The following is a 21,205-nucleotide window of genomic DNA, read 5'->3' on the forward strand; positions in this document are numbered from 1 at the left end:
TACCGAGGTGTGGGTGTCGGCAGGACAGAGACACTGCAGTATTCTTCAAGTAGCTCACAAGGGTTGCCTTTTTTTTTTTTTACGACCAGGCAGGTTTTTGTACGAAAACTTCTAGTTTTATTAACATGAAATGTCGTCGAAGTCGGTCACGTAATAGTCGTCTAAAGAAAAAAAAAAAAAAAAGTCTCCTTCTTGGACAAGATTCGCCTTTTCACACGGTTCTTCATGCCAAATGTGACTTAAGATTTTCTCAGATCACTTGAAACTACAACTAAATAGAAGAATGATTTACTTCCTTTGCACAACTCAAGAGTAGCCAAGAAACTTTTTCTTAATCCTTTGACCTTGAATTAAATATTTCATGTTGTTTTTAAAAACCTCAGGGGGTAGTTAAGCAGTTTTGTTATTACTTTTTCTTCACTTCGAGTTATCGTAGGAATATCCTGAAAAGAAACGTTCGGTCTCAAACGCGTAGTGAGCAGAATTTGCTAAGACTTTCAATTTAATCTTAGTTAATAATATTAATTACATCTAGAATATAATTTGTGGATCATTTTGTTAGATCCACAATGTGAATGATGGCTTGAAGCATTAAGTTGTTTGATATGATCTCAGTGAGTATATGACACATTAGTGTGAAGTCAAAATATTGCTGATAGTCACGACTATAAGACTAAAAAAAAGGCAAGGTTTCCTTTTAATGTTTTTCTCATCAGTTTAAAATTGTGAAATAAAATATATGATTGTATGTTTCGTCCATAGTACTTTCATGACTCCTATTGGGATTTTTTTTTATTATTAAACAATGAAATTACACCTTTAGCTTATTCTTTAATAATTTTAATGTAACTTTTATACGTTCTTATTATAGTAATTCTCTTTTTCTTGGTCCCTTAGTGCCCTCTCATGTGGTAGATCATTCAAAACAACAACCCAGCAACCGACACACAAGGCTGCCTTTAAAATACACACATTTTCTAGATATATTCAAATTCTAAAAATATGTTCAAAAAGTGAAGTAATTAAATTCACTTGATTTTTTTTTTTTGTGTATGCGTTCCATTTGTATTCAGTACTCGTGACAATAATCTGGCTCTGAAACACGACTTTTCCAGAAGAATATCAAACTAAAGTGGCTTTCCAGTGTCACTTCCAACACGGGAACACTTAGAGGTTTTGTCCCCTCGAAGGAATGTGAACGAGTTGATTAGAACGTCAACTTTCCACTTCTGAGCGACAATGGAACGCAGCATGACGGGAGTCGGGATTATCGTGATCAATAGCAGATTTTTATTGTCCTCCGTTTTATATAGATTATTTAAAATGAGTCATGCCAAGGCCATCTGTTGACTAGTCACCATGAAACGCTCCACTTTGACCAACATGGTTGTTCCCCCTCAGATTTATACACGCGCATAAAAACCAGGCCACGACACACATGTGGTCCGTCCATCTGCTTGTTACCCTTGTGGTTCAACACCAGGGAGGGAGCGTCGTTTCTCACCATCTGCTGCCGACCCAGTTGAACCCAAACCACGTATCGCTTACACCTTCGGAGGTGACCGAATCAAAGCGTGCATATCGGTCAAACTCATATTCATCACACTTGGACAAATACACATGTGTAATTGCAGCCGCACACATGTGCAAATTGGCTCATGTGTTCTTGGAAACGACTTCTCTGTCTAATTGCAAACATGGATGTGGATTAAAGGTTATTTCGCAGACAACGCTTTTGTTTATCCGCCGGCTCTTTAAACGTCACGTGGACGTTTCGGTTCAAATTCCTTTGTTTTTGTTTGGCAAATTCCAACGTGCTGCAATTATGTCTTCTATTTCGGAACCTTTCCTCCCCGCACGTGTCGCAGCTTGACTGTCCACTTGACAAATGCCGAAAAAAAAACCGCCCGATTAATCCTCCGCTTGAAGAGGTTTAAGTGCGGGGTCAAAGGTCACGAGTGTGGCCTGTAGTTATGCTGCTCGGATTGGACTTTACCGTGATTGATTTCTGCCGCTCCCAACCCTTCCAGTGTCACCCTTTTTTTCCCCAGAGTCCGACCCGCCGCTGGCCCTCTTTCCGAGGGCGTCCAAAATAAAACCTTTTAATCACAGTGTGAGCGCACGGGTGCCCGTAAGTCGCAGAGCACGCCGGGGTCACGGCGGGTGACTTCAAAACAGGCAACGAGAACACTCCATTCTTCTAGTTTGCGTTTGAAGGACACGTCGCACTTGAAGCCGTCATAAATGCTCGTGCGTCTGATTAAAGCAGTGATTGACGAGACTTGAGGATACACTTTTTTGGAACCAGGCCTGCCCGGGCACGTCGGGCCCAGGTTTTCTGAGTGAAAATTGACGGCTGTTTAAGACGCCTCGGGTCAGATATGATACTAGACGGATCTCAGATCCTCCTGCAGTCTCATCGGAGAGTAGTTACTGAATACCAATACTAATACTAACGGGTTTGTCTGTGACTCATTTATTGTCTCCTGTTTGTAACTTTCATTCTTTTTCTACCTTTTACTCTCTTTATCACTGTCCCAGCTGTTTAGGGCGAGACGCAGGGGACACCCTGAACAGGTCGGCAACGGTTCATGGGTAACATAGTGATAAACAACCCCTCACACCTAGAATCCATTTAGAAGAGTGTGGGAGGAAAGCGAAGTACCAGGAGTAAATCCACCAAAACACAGTTAATTGAACTTAGAAACTCTTCGGAGAGAGAATGCAGGTCAACTGGAAGCAAACCAACAACCTTCTTGCTGTGAGAAAGTAGTGCTAAGCCAATTGTAACAACAAAATATATTGCCTACTCTATTCATAAATAGTTGGGGATAGTTCACCCAAAGTACAATTTTACTAATTTTATGAAAAAGACAGATTTCTCAAAAAATACTCCTAAACTTTTATCGACATGAAATTAGTTAAATTTGAATTTTGGGTGATCGATCCCTTTTTTATTCATTTTATAGGCATTCATGTAAAATTAGCTCCTTGGCAGAGGCATATGCTGTCAAAGTGATTTTTAGTAGCAGAAAATAAAAGTGAGTTTATACAACTACACATCCATAAATATTGTTTAATGATCTGTTTGTTTTTCTGCTTCGTCTCGTTTCACCTTCACTGTGTTGTTTTTCTTCTCTGTGTTTAAATGCACAATTAAACCGAGTGAATTACGATCCTTGCCGTTTGTGACAGAGGCCGTTAAAAATCCACGGTATTTCTTCCTCTGCCCTCTTGTTTTGGTTTGTGGGGGGTCCATCTTCAAGGTCATTATTGCTCCCCGACTGACCCCCACCTTGATTGACGTATACCATTTTAATCCGGAAGATATCTTTAAGTGTTACAACGTGACTGAAACGTAAAGAGTCTGTCTTAATTCATTAGTAACCAAACACTTGAGCCCAGCCTGAGAAGCAAATATTGATCTGCTGGAGAGAGAAAAGAAAAAGGAATGCAGGAGTGATGAAGAATTTCATTAATTAAACGTATGTACCCTGGCACTCACTGCTTTTCCTGAATATCTTTTTAATTGGATAATGTCCGTCTGGCATAATACGGCGATTGTGTGTCGAAAAAGAGACAGAAAAACGAAGTCGAAGATTCAAACAAAGATTCCATCATGTTTGTGGAATGATGTGGTGAGTAATATGGAAACACACTCGGTCCAGAATTCAGCGGTTAGAAAAAAAATAAATAAAAGAAAAACAGTCGTCTGAGAAGGAGGAAAATATGGAGGGAGTGAGGGGAGCCTCTGGAATTACACACCGAGACCTCGCACACACACACGCACCTCCTCGCCACTCAGCAAACCACACTGGGGGGGGGCGAGCGACGCTGGGGCAGCTGACTGGCACGTTATGATGGACTGAAGGATTCAGTTTGAAATATGATGCACTTTCATCCCTTAACTGAGTGAGCAGATTCAGAAGTGTGTGTTATTTCTCTGGGTAATTAATAACCTACATATGTTTGGGAATGACTTTTTAACATGGTTGATACTGACCGACGATATGATCCTACATAAATACTGACAATAATGACAACCTCGTCAAATATTTATATAGTTAACATGATTTGCTTTGATCTCTTTTATTTCATACATTTATTTTCTGTGCACTTTTTTCTGTCCAAGAGGGCGAGAGTAGATCAGACATATCAAACTTTAGGCCACATCTGGCCTCTTATATAATCATATCAAATAAATCATTTATAATTCATAATGTCTTGTGCCTCATACTACAATTCCCATAATGCATTTGGAGTTTAGGGTTTGTATTCCTGGTGCAAAAGGTCAGTTTAAGTCACCTTGATAATTCTAATTCCAGACTTGAATTATATTACTTTATGTTTGACACGGCTGCCATAGACAAAAAGAAAGATAGCTGTGCTAATGGCTACGTTGTAAACAAGGTGGTGTTCATTCGTCTTCTTCTGTTTATTTGACGAGTGATGGAGGGGTGCAGTGTATAGAATAGGGATGAGTATATTTTAGGATTTGTCGGATCATTTTGACAGTACTTAGGCTTAATTAGCATTTTCATTTTGGAAGATTTAAACCAAAATGAACCCCGAAAATCTCTGTAGATTCTTTGTCTGGATACTCCTGTGTATGTCAGAACCGGTATCAGTGATGGGGTATCAGTACTAATCCTTATTTAGGACACTATAGACAGACAACTATTCACACACATACTAATGCAATGTGGGAGGAAACCAGAGTGCGTAGAGGAAACCTTATGAAAGGTCAGTGTGAGGCTGCAATCTTACTGTTGATATCTTTGAGTTATTTTAAAGTTAAAAAAAGAAAAAAGGTCAAAGGCGTGTCTGAATTCCTGAGTTTGTAAACCTCCTTTTGTTCAACCGCATGCCCATGAGCTAGAAAAAACAATCCTCTGTGATTCATTTTAATGTTGATAAGTGGTCGTAATGCAGCTGCTCCGACGTGTGACATCATATATATTCATATTTCGTTTCTTGAGAGGAAGCAGTAGAGCCTCGAGTAACTGTATCGTCAGAGTGTGAGTCATTTGAAAGGCTCACATCACTGGCATATTTCCTTCAGAACGGACAGGAGCGGCGACTTTAAAAGCAAATTGCTTGCATAATGGATGCTTCCAAAAATACAGAGGAGTAGGCAGGCGAGCTGACCGAGGTTCTGGCGGCGCGCCCCAAATGTGGGCTTCGGGCCAGCACTTCTCACTGCACACTTCCTCCACTGGACCAGTCAAGCTGCGCGAGGTGTGAGGAGAACAGTGAGACGCTTCTGCTTCTGCTTCACCTGATTCTCCCTCTTTGATTATACGTCCACTCGGCAGCTCCAGAGTCAGCAACATCCTGCCTGAACCCCCCTCTCTTCTCGCTCCTGATGGTTTTCCACCGTTTAAAGCTCTCCTCTCCACCAACTCTGATCTCATCACCTCTCATCCTCGTCTGACCCGAGCCATCGCGGGGAGATACTTCGCCATTGCATCTGGAAAAGTTGAGCGAGTCGGGGGGGAAGCTTTGGGGTAACGCTAGTTATTGATTTACATTGCTATGAAGGGAGCCATTGTTCATAGGAAGTAGATGGCCGAACCTTCTGCCGCCCTTCTCGTCTCTGGGTTGTAATAATGCTGCTCGTCTCCCGGGAGCACTTGTCTCGAGGATCTTGATGTTTTCGTGTTTTCTTACGCAAATGTTGGATTGCCGTTTCGGTTGGGGTCACCTACTTTGAAGCCGCTGGTCTGTTTTTGCCATTTCTGCAGGAGCTCTCGGGTTACGGCGCGAGCAACGTCAACAGGAAAAATCCAGGGCCGCTCAGGCTGCGGGCTTTAAACTGAACAGACGTTGAGAGATACGGAGCTTTTCGGGGGTTATGGAAAACAGAAATAGCCGAAGCAATTACCGACTTAAAGCACTGATGTGATGAGTCGACATGTTAAATTCCCAGTTGGTACCGGAGCACTTACGCTCGCGCCGACACCACATACATCCTGCGCTAAACGACAGGCTGACGACTTTCAGGAAATTGAGTTTTCATTTACGCACCTCTCGCTCACCTCCGTGGAGAAAGCGATACAGGCGTCTGTGTGTGTGCGTGTAATGAGAAAAACAAAGCCCAAAAAACACTTGAGGACTCGCACCACAAATCCACTAGTTCCTAAACACTCAGCAGTCTGAAGATCGGGGCGGTGTTGTGGTGCAGCCATATGGGGCGCCAGCGCCTGAGAGGCTTGGCGAAGAAGGTCTCCGGCAGTGGAGAAAACAAACTGACACACACTGCACACACAGCCTTAATTGACTTGTAAATCCCAGTAAAACACTCTCATGGAAGAAAATCCGAGGCAGGAGTTGATAGCAACTTGCGCCCAGCTAGCAATTTTGTCACCACCACACCCTTTATACATATTCCAAGAGCACTTTATACATGTGAGGATGAAACAAGAGAAGCCACCCCAACGACGCCACCAAATTGGCAGATTGAGGTCTTGAGAAACTGTCTCATTGCTCTTTGTAAACTGACAGCTGGGGCGTCGGTGCTAGTTTCCCCCCCCTGTGATCCTCATACTGGTCTTTTTGTTGCGATTCACCCTCAGCCCCAAAACCTCAGGAGCTAGTCTGGGCAAATACAATCCAGACTATGATGTACGATCAAGAGTGTTGACTCAAAACGCATTCGCGAAGGCGGCCGCGGGCGGCGGACGGAGGGAGACGCTTCGAACTCTCAGGTTCTGTGGAGCTGAAGTGTAGGTGTGATTTTTCACAACCGAGCCCAAACCCAGCCGGGTCTCGGCCCCAAAGCCTCGGCCTAATGTGCTAAATGCCTCTCGGAGGTTTACTAGAGGATGAGACAAGGAAACACATGCCGGGGAGTGATCCCCTCCGGCCAGAATGCAGGGTCGGTGCCTTCATCTGTCACGTGGTGTTTGGAAGAAAAAAACCTGAGAGAGGTGATCATGAGATAAAAGCGACGCTTATCCTTCTAGTGGGCTTCGGTCGGTGGTCCTGTTTATAGATTGACAGCGTATTTAAGTGTGCGAAGGAGTGATTTGAACTTTAGCACAGCGGATGCCATCATTTCTTTTACTTCACAGTCAATCTTGATATTGTTTTATACTTTTGTGGCCGATAGAAAGAGCTCAAGAATCTTTTTTTTTTTCAGAACACAAAGGAGAGTTAGTTGAGCTTCTTCTGCAGACCATGACAAATCCTTAAAAACCTTCCTAAATCCACATGGAACTGTTATCAACCATTGCTGGAAAATCCATTAAAATTCCTTAAAAATGTTTTGCAACATTAATACACAAACAAAACACATGTAAAGACTCGCACACAACAACACTCACTGACTTTTAAGGTCACACATGTAGACCCAGGGTCATATACTGTATAGACATAGACTAGACAGAACATCTCCTTTTGTTTTCAGGGTTGATAAGTTTGTTTGTAAACAGCATAACTCAAAAAGTTGAAACTGAGAGTGCTTAGGAAAGTATTGTCCAGATTTAGTCAGAATTCAATGGTATTGCTTCCAACTACTGCCTCGTGCTGAAACCCGAAAACATGACTTTATAAGACCTAACAATAGAATCACTAGAATAAATAAAGCTTACATTACTGTGATGGCAAAAGATGTTTATGGTCATTCTATGTATTTCATTTGTACAATTGTTTTTGGTTAACTTTGTGTTTCATTTCCATTCAGGGAATGTTTTGCTAAAGTCCAACACAAATCCCCAACATTTTTTTATTGATTTATTGTGTTTCTTAAAAAAAAAAAAAAAAAATCCTTGGCAGATGTATGCACAGTCTTAGCATTCTTTGGTATCACTGTCAACGCACGATAGGAAATGTCGTATCACACGAGGTCAGATGGACAGCTGTTTTTTATTACATATAAACATGATTCCACTTAGAGTACGAAGGTACTTAGACTGGTGGAAGTTTTGTAAATTAAACCAAATAGTAGTTCCTACAAGAGTAGGCTGCTTCAGTCACGCTGGCTTGACTTGGTCTTAGCCAGGGGGAACTCTGAGAGAGACTAGAACTGATGTTTCATTACCGGGCTTTAAAATTACATTTAACTGAAACCATTTTTTTCCCTGGTCTGGCATTAAAGACGCACCAGGTTATTGAGCCAAAGTAAACTAGGACGTGAAAAGTTGTGTCTGGGATGCCCGAGGAAAGGCAACAAACATTAGTGCCATTCTCACTGTCCAAGCGCTCTCCCACTAATCCCTGATATTCCCCAAACATCTAGACCTGCAGCCCTCTTGCAATAGAACACTGTTGCATTGTGTCCCTGTGCTGAAGGAGCCTGTGATTCATTTACTGGCAGCACTTTTTGGATAATATTCCTGTATTTTTCTCATCTTCTGAACACTGGTGCGCTTCACCGTCTCAAGACCAAACTTGTTTCTTCCCATTATTTTTTTTTTCTCTTGCTTAAATGTGTCTGCAAAAACACAAACCTCCTTTCATCCTTCAGTTTGTTATGTTGTTTCTTTTTATTGTAAACTCATTCATGTAAATGACATTGAAATTGATTTGCTACAGTTGAACAATGTGAGATGTTGCAATAGTGCTCTCTCCTGACTGGATTTAAAATTGCACCAGATTTATGTGTGTGTGTGTGTGTGTGTGTGGTTCAGTTAGAAAACTAAATCACACGTTTCAGAGACTTTGTGAATATTGAATAAGCGTTTGTCTTAACAAGTCAGTTGACCACATCTTTTCTGTCTCCCTCTCTAGGTCGGCTTCACAGCGGTGACGGCTCACGATGGGAGTTAAAAGATGAGTTTGGAGCCCACAGTTCCTGCCACTGGATGTTTCCTTATTCATGCCACATCCAAGACGCCTCCGTCTCCTGGGCAGCGCATCTGAAGACCAGGCTTTCCGAGTAAACGCGGTGCACCATGGCAGGAGAGACGAAGCAACTGCACCTCGGCAAAATGTTGCATCCGGTACTGCAGGATGACGGGACATCCCTGGAACAGCAGATTGCGAGTTCACCAAAGGAGTCTTCACAGCACTTTTCTACAAAAGATACTGATGATAAAGTCGGCAACAAGGGGCCCAGAGTTGACAAAGCAAAGAAGGAAAGAAAAGGGTCTCAGCGGGAGGCTGTTATCCGGCCGCAGCAGACGGGGAAGATTGATTTCCGATCGCTGCAGAACAAAACAAAGTTTTCCACTGACGGGACGTGGTCGGGCGGCAAAGCCAGTCCCCAGTCACCAAGCGGAAAAGGCCGGAATCGGGAGAAGAGCAAACGGTGCGGAAAGTCCGAGCGTGACAACCCACAGCCCCTGTACAACCTAAGCATCACAAATCCACGCTCAAACCTCAACATCGGGATTGCCTACCCGCAGCAGAAGGTGTCGCCGGCCAAGAAGCTGGAGACCAGCGGTCCTGTCTCGGGCAGCTACAGATTCCACGTCTCCAGTGTGGCAGAGAGAGAGGTTGAGATACAGCAGGAAGAGTTGAACCACCGTTTCCAGGACACCTCTTCTCACCTGACCTCGCAAAGCTTTACCTCACTGAGCTCCTCGAGTGGTATTTCATCCCATCAACATCTGTCACAACCCGCCACCATGGAAAGCAGCACTGGACAATCTGGCGGTCAGCTTATCGTGCCTGACTTTCAGATGAGCGGCTCCAACGTGTGGCCGTCTCCTGAAAGGACTTTCAATGGTGCGAACTATGGCGTTCCTTCACAAAAATGTGCACTGAAGGAAAACAACAAGGGAAGCGCGTTCTCACCTGCCACCTTTCATTATGGATACAACTTTCTAGAAGAATCCGCTTCAGACTCTTTTTCCTGTGAACAGAACACACGCGACTTGGACTTGGACACGACAGGTTCTCTGAATGTGTCCCACAATTCCTTTTCTTTTTTGTCTAGAGACGGACCCACCATGGGTCAGAATAACACTCAGTTCAGCACGGATCAGCAAGCTGAGCTCAGGAGTTCATACCATCACGGCACAAATCTACAGCGTGTTCAAGGAGGGGCGGTTCAATGTACAAGGAATTTAAGTGAGGACTCGGCCAGTAGTGACAGCTCTGGATCAAGTTCACAGCAGCTGGAACAGGGAAAGAGCTCTCTGCCAGAGAATACAGACACAACTGGATGTGCAGATGCTGAGGATGCAGCCATCACTTCAGGAAGTAAGAGAAACGGCCAACCCAAGGATACAAATTCCTCCCAGAGGACGCTCCTTCAAGGCAGCGTGCATCGATCAAGAAGCCTTTCCCAAAGTACATCATCCCAAATCAATTTCCCCAATAGCGTCCACGCTCCCTCTGTGGCGTTTGATAAGAATGTCAGCAACAAGCTTTTAAACAGGCATCCGCAGTCTTGGTGTTCTTCTAATAAGACGTATTCAGAGAACGGTACGAACCATTACCACAATGTTAACGATGCGTTCAAGTTCCAGAATCAGCAAGCGATCGGCAAAAGGTCCAATTCCAAAAACAGCGGATTGTCATGGCAGCAGAACTGTTCCACAGTACCTACACAAAACCGGATAGAGTTATCCAGACCAACAAATAATCAGAAGTGGTCTTACATGGTTCCTCCCTCAGACGTTCAGGACGACGGCAAGACGCAAAAAAACAACCCTTTAAAAATACCTGTTTCATTTCAAAATGGAAGGGAAGTGTTTGTCAACCAAAGACAAGAGACTGTAAGACATAACAACGCAACGTTTAAAATAGAAATGAGTCACACACAGTTGTGCGACTCAAAAAATAAAGTGTATTTTGGAGTCAACCAGAATGTCCCGGGTGCTGTATCCAGAAGCTTCACGTATTCGCCCTTGCAGGCCCCGCCAATGGGACTTATGATGGTGTCCCCGTACGAATCCCCCATTCCCTCCCCTGGTCATAACCAGGCGTCCAGCAGCACTTGCTCCTCCCTTTCGCCGGCGTCCACCAGCCCTGTTAATGTAACTGCCGACGATAGTCAAATGTCAAAGGCCACTCCTCCCCAACTCTTCTTCCAAAACAAAGCTCAGCTATCCTCTGAGAACTTAAACCAGTTCCACACAGACCCTTCCCGGAATCTTCCTCACACGACAGACCGAGCCAAAGACGACATCATGAACTACCTGCAAAGCAACAATCATTCAAAAACCACAGTCAACAAAGGATACATGGACAGCTTTGGGGTTGAGCACCATCAGCCCCCACCCCCTTACTCAGCACATCAGTTGTTCGCGTCATGTTTGGCCTCAGCCAACCTCGACCAGCTCGACGTTCTCCTGACTTGCAAGCAGTGTGATCAGAACTTTAACAACCTGACTTCTTTTCTGGGACATAAGCAATTCTGTGCTCAAAACACCTTTGCACAAAATGACCTTAAAGACATAGCAAAGATGGAAGCCAATCGTAAGATCCCGGCGGACCCTCCGAAGCAATCTTCTTCATCGAATGTCTCGCGGATCTCCCCTGACCTTCATCTGTCTTTGCTTGGCCTTAATAAAAATGGAGAGTTGATGTCAGAGAGTGAAACTAAAGCAGATAAGGATGATTCAATGAAGATAAACTTGTTTTCAGGTCCTGCTAACGCACCTGCAGCACTTCCTGAGCTTGAACTGGAGGACGCCAAGCTGGACCGACTCATCACCGAAGCACTGAACGGATATCAATCTGACAACGCAGAGATAGACAGCAGCTTCATCGACGCCTTTGCCGATGACGAGCTCACGACGGTCAAAGCGCCGACGAGCAAACAATCTCTGAAAAGCAACCATCCACAGGAGAGCAAAGCCAAACATGAAGCAGATAGTCTGATTACACAAGGAAAGTACTTCTACGACACTGATGTTGACAGCCCTAAGACAAATAAAGATTATACAGAAAGTAAACTTGAGGAAGCAACTCTAAATTTAGAACGAGAGGAGAAAATTAACATTAAAAAAGGAGTGTCTCATAAAAATTCAACAGCTCCCCCTGAGGGAAAAACAACAGAACAAGACAGCAAAGGAAGAGGCACAAGAAAACTGGGCAGAAGTGACGATGAGAACACAAGTGCCCCCAGGTTTCTCTTATCCAGCAAATTCTCTGAGCGCTGTGCTGTTAAAAGTACTGAGGAAAACTCTGGACATGCCACACAAACATCAGTGAAAGAGAGCAAGAAGAAAGGAAGTGGTGGCACTTGGAGCAAAGAGATGATTCACAAAATAGTTCAGCAGAAAAACAAAGTCCACGTCAAAGGCAGCAAAAATCTGCAGTTCTCTCTGGTGATGGAAAGACTGACTCCTGCTGTGACAAACCCTGCACTTGGAGAATACGACTATGTGTCCAACTCAGAAGACGAATGTGAGCCGGTTAAAATACCGAGCCAGAACAGAATCAATCAAAGCAGCCGCTGTAAATACACATACACAAAGGAGTGTAAATGGCGAGCGAGGAATGACAGAGACAAGGCGGCGTGGAGACACGAGTCCAAAGAATGTTTTGAGCCTAAAAAGAGCGAAGAGGTTTCTCTTTCTCCGGATAAAGCAGGATCTAATCAAAGACTCAAGAGGAGGGGAAGCAGGTCATCCACAAGCAGTGACCTCAGCACATCTGTGAGCGTTTCAAGTGACAGCCCAAAGAGCAACGACCACCTCGACTCAGACTGTGAGAAGAAGCTGAACATGAAAAGAAAAAATCAGAAAACGTACGAAAGGTCGTCCCCGCAGAAATCGCTCAAAGAGTCCGGCACCTTAGCACTGATGTTCACTAAAGCTGTGAAGAAGTGTGACACAGACAAGATTGTTGCAAGTAACGGAAAGGAAACGGATAAAAAAACGGTTGACCTTGTACCGTCCGCACTGAAGGACACGAAAAGCAGAGGCACAAAGTCAAAAGAGAAACCCATGGCAGGCTGCAAAGAAGTGCTGATGTCATACAGGGACTCTCCTGAGAGGCAAAACAAACACAAAGAACAAACACAAATTGATAGCCACCCACAGCAGTTTGACTTCTTAGCCATTGACAAGAAAACACATTTGACTGAGGACAAAGACAAAAAAATCGGAGAAAAGACTCGCACCCCTGAGCTAGGGCTTTCTTTTGAAAAACAGGCGGAAGGTGTGTTTGTGGAGAAAGAGGCTTTGGTCAGGGAGGTGGACACACACAAGCCCACACCATTCTGCCCCACCCTGATGAATGAGTCTTGCTTATCTCCGTCCGCCGGCTCCCTGTTGCAAAAAGACCCGCTTCACCTTATGCCGTACCCCCTGGATCAGGAGCAAGGGATCATGAAATCCCCACTTTCCTTTGACACCACAGAGATGTTTGAGGAACTGACAGGGTTCGACACTAGGCTGTACTCAGACATGCCACTTCCTAAAGACAACTTTCAGAACATACCTGAAAAAAAGGACGAATATGTGTCTTCTTTTTCTTCTTTTCTGGAACAAAGAGAATGGAACCTGATGGTCAACCCGGAGCTACCTGTGGAATTATCTGAGTTCAAAGAAAACCCTGATAAATTGAATGAAAAAAAAACAGATTTTGATCACGTGCCGTTGACTCTGCCTGAGAAAATCATCGACTACCCAGTCAGTCTGAACAGCTGCGCTTCAGAAGACGAGCTGGAGATTAAGAGAATCGTGAACGAGCTAGAAAGCCAGCTGCAGTCCACCAAGTTGGAGAAGCAACTGATGTTGTCGGAGAGCTCTCCGAAGCAGATGCAAATGAGCAAATTCTCACCTCTGCGCCTGGACGAAGAGTCGCAAAGTGGCGGCTCCGATCATAGCAGTTCAGCGACAACGATGCCGTCTGAGCCTTTCACCGAGTCGGGGATCTCCTGGTCCAGTCCGTTCCAGTTTGAGCTCATGACTGACCACAGCAGTCCTCCCTCGACCACTCATGAGGATTCGCTCGAGAATTTCAACCAAAATGAATCAGTGGTTAAAAGCCCAAGTCCACAGGATGATCCATCTCCTCTTCTACATAAGAACGACAACCCTGCGGAAATAAAAGAAGACACTTTGGAACAACAGCAATACACAAAAGACCTGATGAAAAGCTTGGGGGTGATCACTGATTCTGTCTTCTGTAAAGAACCCACAGAGACGGAAAATACAAACCCACAGGAAATAATGTGTCAGGAGACAGATCTCAAAGCGCAAGCAATTACACAAAATGAGAATAAATTATCCCCATCAAATATCAATGAGGAGAAAGAAAATGTTGAATTCATTCTTAATGGCTCGCAATTGTCTCTCTCCGATGCCTGTAAACAATCAGTCGATGCAAAACAGCTGAAGTCATTGAGGGGAACAGAAGACACGGACGACACACAAAGTCGCCTTTGTAGCCCCGAAGGGTTCAGACCTCACAAACGTTTAGATGAAGAAAGTGGGACGAGTGATAATCTCGAACAAAGTGCGGCTCAGTTCTCTGAAAATCAGTTTCATCCAGAAAAAACAAACCCTGAAGAAGAAGGAGTAACAGAAGTCTTCGCCTGGTCAAGCCAGCATGAAACTTCTCCTCCACCAGCTGAAATAGAAGAAGAATTATTCCAACAATCGAGTCATGAGCCTGATAAAATCAAGGAAATTAATTCGCCACATGCTGATTTAACAAACTTGGAAATCTCAACGACGACAATTGAATCAAAAGATCGATGTGGTTTTGTTGAACTTCCCCCAGAGATCTATAGCCCTCCAAAATCTGTCTTATCAATGGAGATCTTGACCACAGACAAGCCCTGCAGTCCGTTACTTGTAGAAAGAAGTGATGATATCACAGAAAAATGCCCCGACTATCAAGAATACCATTCCACAGATGAAACAAACAATCAGACAAACACTCTCCCACCTAAAAGCGAAACCATCCACTGCCAAGTTTATCCGATCAGTTGCCCTCTGAAAAAAGAACTTGGAATTTCCTTTGGTACAATCGAGAACCAAAACAAGCTTTTAAACGTGTGCGTTAACAAAGATCTGCCTCTTGACTTCATGGAAAGCCAGCAAGACTCACAGTGTCCAGAAGAGGACGCTCTGTTTCAACCTGAAGTTCCAACTGGTTCATTGTTTCCTGCAGAGGTCACACAGGAGTTAGTAGAAGACAAAACCAAAGGGCAGGACTACGAAGACAATCAAAGTCATTTGAACGATGGAATATTAATAAATCCGCCTCAGCTCGACTTGGAAGTAACACAATCAATCACACATTCTTCTCAGATTGAGAACAACACGGTGGATATGTATGAACAAAGAAGCCAGAGCAACGACTTCGGCCTCAGCTCTCTCAACTACTCAGATGAGCTACAACAGGTTTACCTTCTACCAATGTCACCGGAAAAGTCCAAGGAGGACCCAGATGTCGGTCCAAGCCATAATGAAGAGTGTGTTAACGCTGCTGCTATTTTGAACACGAAAGCCTCTGACCCCACAGTCGACTCCGATCCTGCTGCTAAAATCAATTTATCAGAAATCGTTCCCGGAATTCTAGAAAACAACAACAATCTGTCTTTCTGCTTCTCGGATGACATGAAAAGTTCTTCAAATGGAGTCTCGCAGATGGATTTGGAGCTGTGTAATGAAGATCTCTTGAGAAAAGACTCTTCTCTGCACATTAACAGTGAAAATAAAGACCTGCCTCAAACACATCCGACCCAGATCCAGCCACCAACAGAGGTGAGGGGGAGTTCAACAACACAGAAGAGGGCGCCGAGCATCAATCAGGACGGTAATGTTCTGTGTGAAATCTGCTCCATGTGTTTCCGGACCGTGCCAGGTTTAAAGAGGCATAAAGCCATGAAACATTTGGTCAAATCTGAAAGGCGTACAAACCAACTGAACACGATGCTGGGACAACAAGAATCAGTTAAAACCTCTCCGCCTGTTGAGGAGCCACCTGTGTTAGATTCACAGATCTCCCAAGGAGAGTCTGTAGCTTTAAGAGAGAGAACAACGGACACCTCGGCCAACACGTCTGATGCTCATTCTGAGACAGAACCAAGGTCAGTTCACCTCGATAAAATACAACCCCCTAAAGATCTGATGCCAACAAAAGAAAAAGCATCAAGAAAGAGAAATAAAGAGCTGAAGTTCAACCCTTACACTTTCACTGATGATGTTCTGAACAGATTAAAAACAGACATCCTTCAAGCCATCACACCAGAGTTCAAACTCAACGGGCATCAAGAGCCAAGCAAGCCAACAGACGACCCGATTGAATCCAAAAATCTGCCTGTGACTCGAGAAGACTCTTCAACATCTGACGAAGAAAAGACAAAAGACGTTCAAGAAGAAAGTGAGCCGTCCAATTTGGCGGTGGAGAAAGTACACTTGGAAGAGGTTATTCCAGGACAAGTTCAACTGGATGAGACAGAAAGAGTTGTGAATGTTGTGGAGGAGTCGAGTGATAAAGAAGAAGTAGAGATAAAGTGTGAGAGAAGCAACGACATGTCAGAAGAGTTATGCCCTCCATTGAGCCCCCCTCAACTCAGTCCCCCAAGCTCTGATATCAAGGCCATGTATGACGACGACACCACTTTCTCCCAACTGTTTCCCAGAGATGAGGAGACGAAGAGGAAAAAGTGCCAGAGGGTTTACAGCAAGAAGAACAAACGACAGAAGGTTTTGCTCGACTCGACTGAGTCTCTGAACTTTCTTCCGTCGACAGAGGACGTCCCAGAGAACCAGGCAGACAAGACGTTCCCTGAAAATCCAACATGTGAATATAAAACAATCTCCATTGTTGATACCATTTTGTTGAACATGTGCCACAGCAGCAGTTTAAAGCCAGATGCGGAGTCAGTGCCCGACGTGCAGCTCAGTGACAAAGACAGCTTCCATGACAGTGCGGATGAACTTGGTAGCCATCCACTCCAGAGCACCATTGATAAATCTCTGATCGAGTGGAGTGACGCGAGTGTTTTTGAGTCAAACCCTGAGGTCGACTCAGACGATAAGGCCTGCAAAGCAGAAGCGCCAAATTCCCCACCGCTCATGCACCCGAGCTCGTTCTCGACGGACCCCAGCGTCCCTGGGACTGGATCAAACTTCCCGAGCATCGACATCCAGAACATCAACACCACATTCCAACTTCCTGACATTCAGTTCTTTGACACAAGCAAAGACATCGCAGTAGCTCCCCCTAGTGCTGACGCGGAGCCACAGCCGGACGACAAGTCAAAGAAGTCGGTGGCACGGCGGGGCAGGAAGAAACAAGATGTCGGGATAAAAGTAAAGGACAAGCAGTACAAGTGCAAAGTCTGCTTCACGTGGTTCCTCACTCTCGGGGAGCTGAACTTTCACAAGCTGTCCCACAACCCGTCTCCGCCGCCGACCTGCTACATGTGTGTCCAGCGCAAGTTCAGCTCAAGGGAGCAGCTGCGAGACCATCTGAGAGAGAAACATGCCAAAAACAAAACTGGCATCTGGACCTGTGGAATGTGTTTGAAAGCCATATCTGATGTGTGGATGTACAACGAACACCTGCGAGAGCACGCCACCCAGTTCGCCCGGAGGGGTCAGGCCCCCTTTCCTGGTTGCTTCATGCAGGAGACGGCTGTTAAAAACTTCATCACCTCAATCATGCAGCATCGATCCAGCAAGGCTAGCAAAGACCCGGGCAAAGCCACTAGAGAACAAGACAAGGCCTCAGAAAGCAGCAGGGTAGAAGGGAAAACCTCAACCCACCTTGAGCCTAAGCTTCAGAAGCCTAAAGGTAGCACGGCGGCTGGAAGACAGAGCTCTTTAACCCCACTAGAGGTCCTGCACAAAGCCGAAACATCGAAGAGTATAGAGATCCATCCCAACTGCAAGGACCCCTCGAGAGACTGCCACCACTGTGGGAAGCAATTCCCCAAACCCTTCAAGCTTCAGCGACATCTGGTGACTCATAACTTGGAGAAGATCTTCTTGTGTCACAAATGTCCAGTGTCCTATCAGGACTGTCAGGACATGAAAGAGCACCTGAAGAGAGCGCACAAGGAAGTGGACGAGCTAGATTCCAAACACACAACCCTGTACACGTGTGAGCTGTGTGCGGATGTCATGCATGTGATCAAGAAGTCCTTCATCTGCAGCACCTGCAACTACACCTTCTCCAAGAAGGAGCAGTTCGATCGGCACATGGAGAAGCATCTGTCGGGCGGGAATACCATCTTCAAGTTCAGGGGTGTCCTCCGGCCGATTGGGGGTTCCAGAGAAGAGCATTGTTTCCCCCCTGCAAACAAAAAGAGACGAATTCGTTCGGACAGTTTGCAGGAAAGCAGCTCAGACAGCGGAATCTCAAGCGAAAACTCAGAGACGCAGTCGTCCAAAATGTCCGTGTCCATGTCCGACGACTCTACGCAAACCATCGCCAATGAATACCCCAGTGACGCCAACGTGAAGACGGAAGATGAGGATTTCTCTGAGCTGCTCGTAGAACTGAAGCAGTCGGTGCACGTGAACTCATCAGAGTTGGCGGCTCCCAAAACGGAAGAAGTCGACCCCTCTGCTTCTAGTTTTGATCAGGAGGACGACGGAATATCCATGACGGAAACGTGTGACGTGAAAGAGGAGGCTGAGCTGGTGGACATCAGGGTGGAGTCGAGGTCTCCCAACAGCCTCTTTGGAGAGGAGGATTGTAAAGACTCCACTCCGACTGGCATTCAAGCTGTTTCAAGGCTGCAGGACAAGTGTGACCAGCAGAGCGGCGACGCATCTAAAGAGTCGATGGATGAAATGGGACAAGAAGTGGCCGGTGCTGAGGAAGAACTTCACAATCAGCTGAAACCGGAGAGCATAAAAAACGGCAGATCTCCAGATACATCTCCAGTCCTCTGCCACAAAGTTCCTTCAGCTTCCTCGCCAAACGAAGATTTGATGAGACAACAGAAGAAGCGAAAAGAAATAAAGTCCACCCACAGCCAGCAGAGACTCTCTGCAGCCACTCAGGAGAACCTCGACTGTAAATCCAAGAAGAAGAATCGTGCGATCAAGAGTTCCTGCCAGCAGAGGAAATCTGATGGTACCAACGAGTACCCGGTGCTGTCCTCTGTCCGCGACGATGTCGTGAGCAACAAGATCCTCCTCAAGACCAAACCCTCATCGCTGGGTCTTCCATTCAGACGTAACGTGCTCGACGCCTGCATGCCGAAGAGAGCGGAGAGCGTCCCACTCAACGGAGACTACAAATGCAAGAAGGGAACTCCGGGACGACCTCTCCACACCTCCATCTCAAAGGCCTCATCCGTTCCCATGAACAATTCCCTGAACAAGTCCAGGTCGAGGTTGGGACTCAACAATTCCTACAGGACGGCAGAGTCCCAAAACAATCTCCTGAGTCAGCTTTTCGGACAAAAACTTACAAGCTTTAAGATTCCTCTGAGGAAGGACACGTCAGAGTCGATGAACTGAGTCTGTGACCGGACATTTCACAGTTGTAATGACAATTCATTTTGGTGAATACGATTGCACAGCTTTATTTTCTGTGAAATGTTTTCTTTACATACATACGTAGTCACTTTATGTCTTTTTTTGTACAGATGTTTGTTTGATTGTTTTCAAATGTGAGGACTAAGGCAGATGTCAATCAAGTATGCTATAGTTGGAAAGACAAACATTAATATTATCTATCAGAGAGTATATTTCATTAAGAGAAAAAGAAAGAAAAAGGAATACTTGAAAACAAATATATTCTTAAAGAAAATGCAAGTTGCCTTTTGGATCTGGGACCTGGTCTTGTGTCTGCAAAAGGACCAAATAATCAAAGCTTCTCGGACGTCTGTCTACGCGCGCATCGTCACACATCCTACCGTCATTGTGTATTATTTTTACTGTACTGCATTGACGTCCATCATAGTAGCATTCTCTGTAAACCTGGTGCTACGTTGTGTTTTATGAAATGTGAATGCCAAAGTCCCAAAGGGAACGCGAGACCTTCACGATCATCCACCGACTGGTTCCCTGTAGCTTCTGAAAGAGACTGGGTGAACTGAAGTGCGTCATACGTGGACAGATAGGAAACAAAATTGTGTAAACTCAGGTCCATAGAAGGGCGTTTGAAAAGTAATCCAAGTTCTCCCCATGCACTGATGACACCACACAAACACACTTGTGGAACTCCAACTGTTTAATAATAGATAGCATTTACAACAAAGGTGCTTCATGTTGTTTATACTGTATCTACCTTCTCTTGTATAATACTGTAGGTATGTTTGGTGCAAAGTTTATTTTATAAAGCAATGAGAAAGGGAAATGCAGCAACTTTTACAACCTGTAAAGTGGTTCACAAAGTGCCTCTTTCATTTTTGGTTATTAAAGATCTGAACTGGTCTACGCTTGTGTTTGGTTCTTTAGCTCCGGCAAATCCATCTGTCGCACTGCGAGCAGCGGCTGCTGCCTGCGAGGCAGAGACAGGTGCATTTTTCCTGTCTGACTGCACATCAGGGCGTCGCGTGTTAAGTCATCTACCGACAAAAAAAGAAAAGCGTGAAATGATTTTTCTTTTTTTTTCCATCCCAACGCTGCGTTGTCGAATCCTGCTTCTCTCCGTCACGTCGCATCTCACCGAGTGTAAAATGGCTTCTGATCCTACATGAATTTTCCTTTTCACCATCACATAGGAATAAAAAGCCATAGGACACAACAGCGAGTGTGTGGATGGAGCTCTTGGAGAAACCTCTCCAGAGACCAGACCTTTGAGAACAGGAACGTGGAGAGGGAGAAAAGGAAAATGTCAGTTAGAGTCCAGACGCAAGTTATCAGCTCAGAACAGCTCTCAGAGTTAAATCCCATGTAATGACACTTCTTAGATACCGAACCGTCACATCAATGGAAGGACATCACTGCGGTGATCACAGTGGATTCGTTCAGCCCTGGATTAACTACAAACAACAGCCATTTTCTTGAAATATATTATTGTCATCAATTGATATAAAAAAGAGAAATACTTCAAGGGTAATATTGTAAAATCTTGAAATTAAAGAGATAATTGTGATAATATCTCTCACTCACTATGCAGGGAGATGAAAGTATGAAACACCTGACAACGGTTCGACCTTTGCTCGGTCACGCTCTTGGAAAAGTTGATGTTGCTCGATCAGATTTGGAAGTTTTGAGCAGCTTCTTAGTTTCACTTCTCACATCAAGGCACCTTGGCAAGTTTTTTTCCCACTATATTTGCCAAATTTAAACTATTTTTTCAAACATTCATGTGAGTTCAACGACGCAGGAGACGCACAGAGAATCTGAATTTATAATCCCGAGCTTCCTGCCAAGTGTGACTGAAA

The 21,205-nt window shown here is 44.8% G+C and overlaps 1 protein-coding gene across 3 annotated transcripts in view; it reads left to right on the forward strand.

Annotated features, from left to right (window-relative positions):
- The window catches only part of znf469 (zinc finger protein 469), a 211,529-nt gene extending 191,282 nt beyond the window's left edge, over positions 1–20,247 (forward strand). For all 3 annotated transcript variants that reach the window (XM_087797242.1, XM_087797241.1, XM_087797240.1), the window contains one exon: positions 8,731–20,247. In XM_087797242.1, coding sequence (XP_087653368.1) covers positions 8,895–19,331 — 10,437 coding nt within the window. In that variant the 5' untranslated portion in view covers positions 8,731–8,894 and the 3' untranslated portion in view covers positions 19,332–20,247. The remainder of the gene's footprint in view (positions 1–8,730) is intronic.
- The last annotated feature ends 958 nt before the right edge of the window (positions 20,248–21,205 follow it).

The sequence above is a fragment of the Callionymus lyra genome, chromosome 8, assembly GCF_982586985.1.
Source record: "Callionymus lyra chromosome 8, fCalLyr1.hap1.1, whole genome shotgun sequence".
In the NCBI taxonomy this organism is placed as follows: domain Eukaryota; kingdom Metazoa; phylum Chordata; class Actinopteri; order Syngnathiformes; family Callionymidae; genus Callionymus; species Callionymus lyra.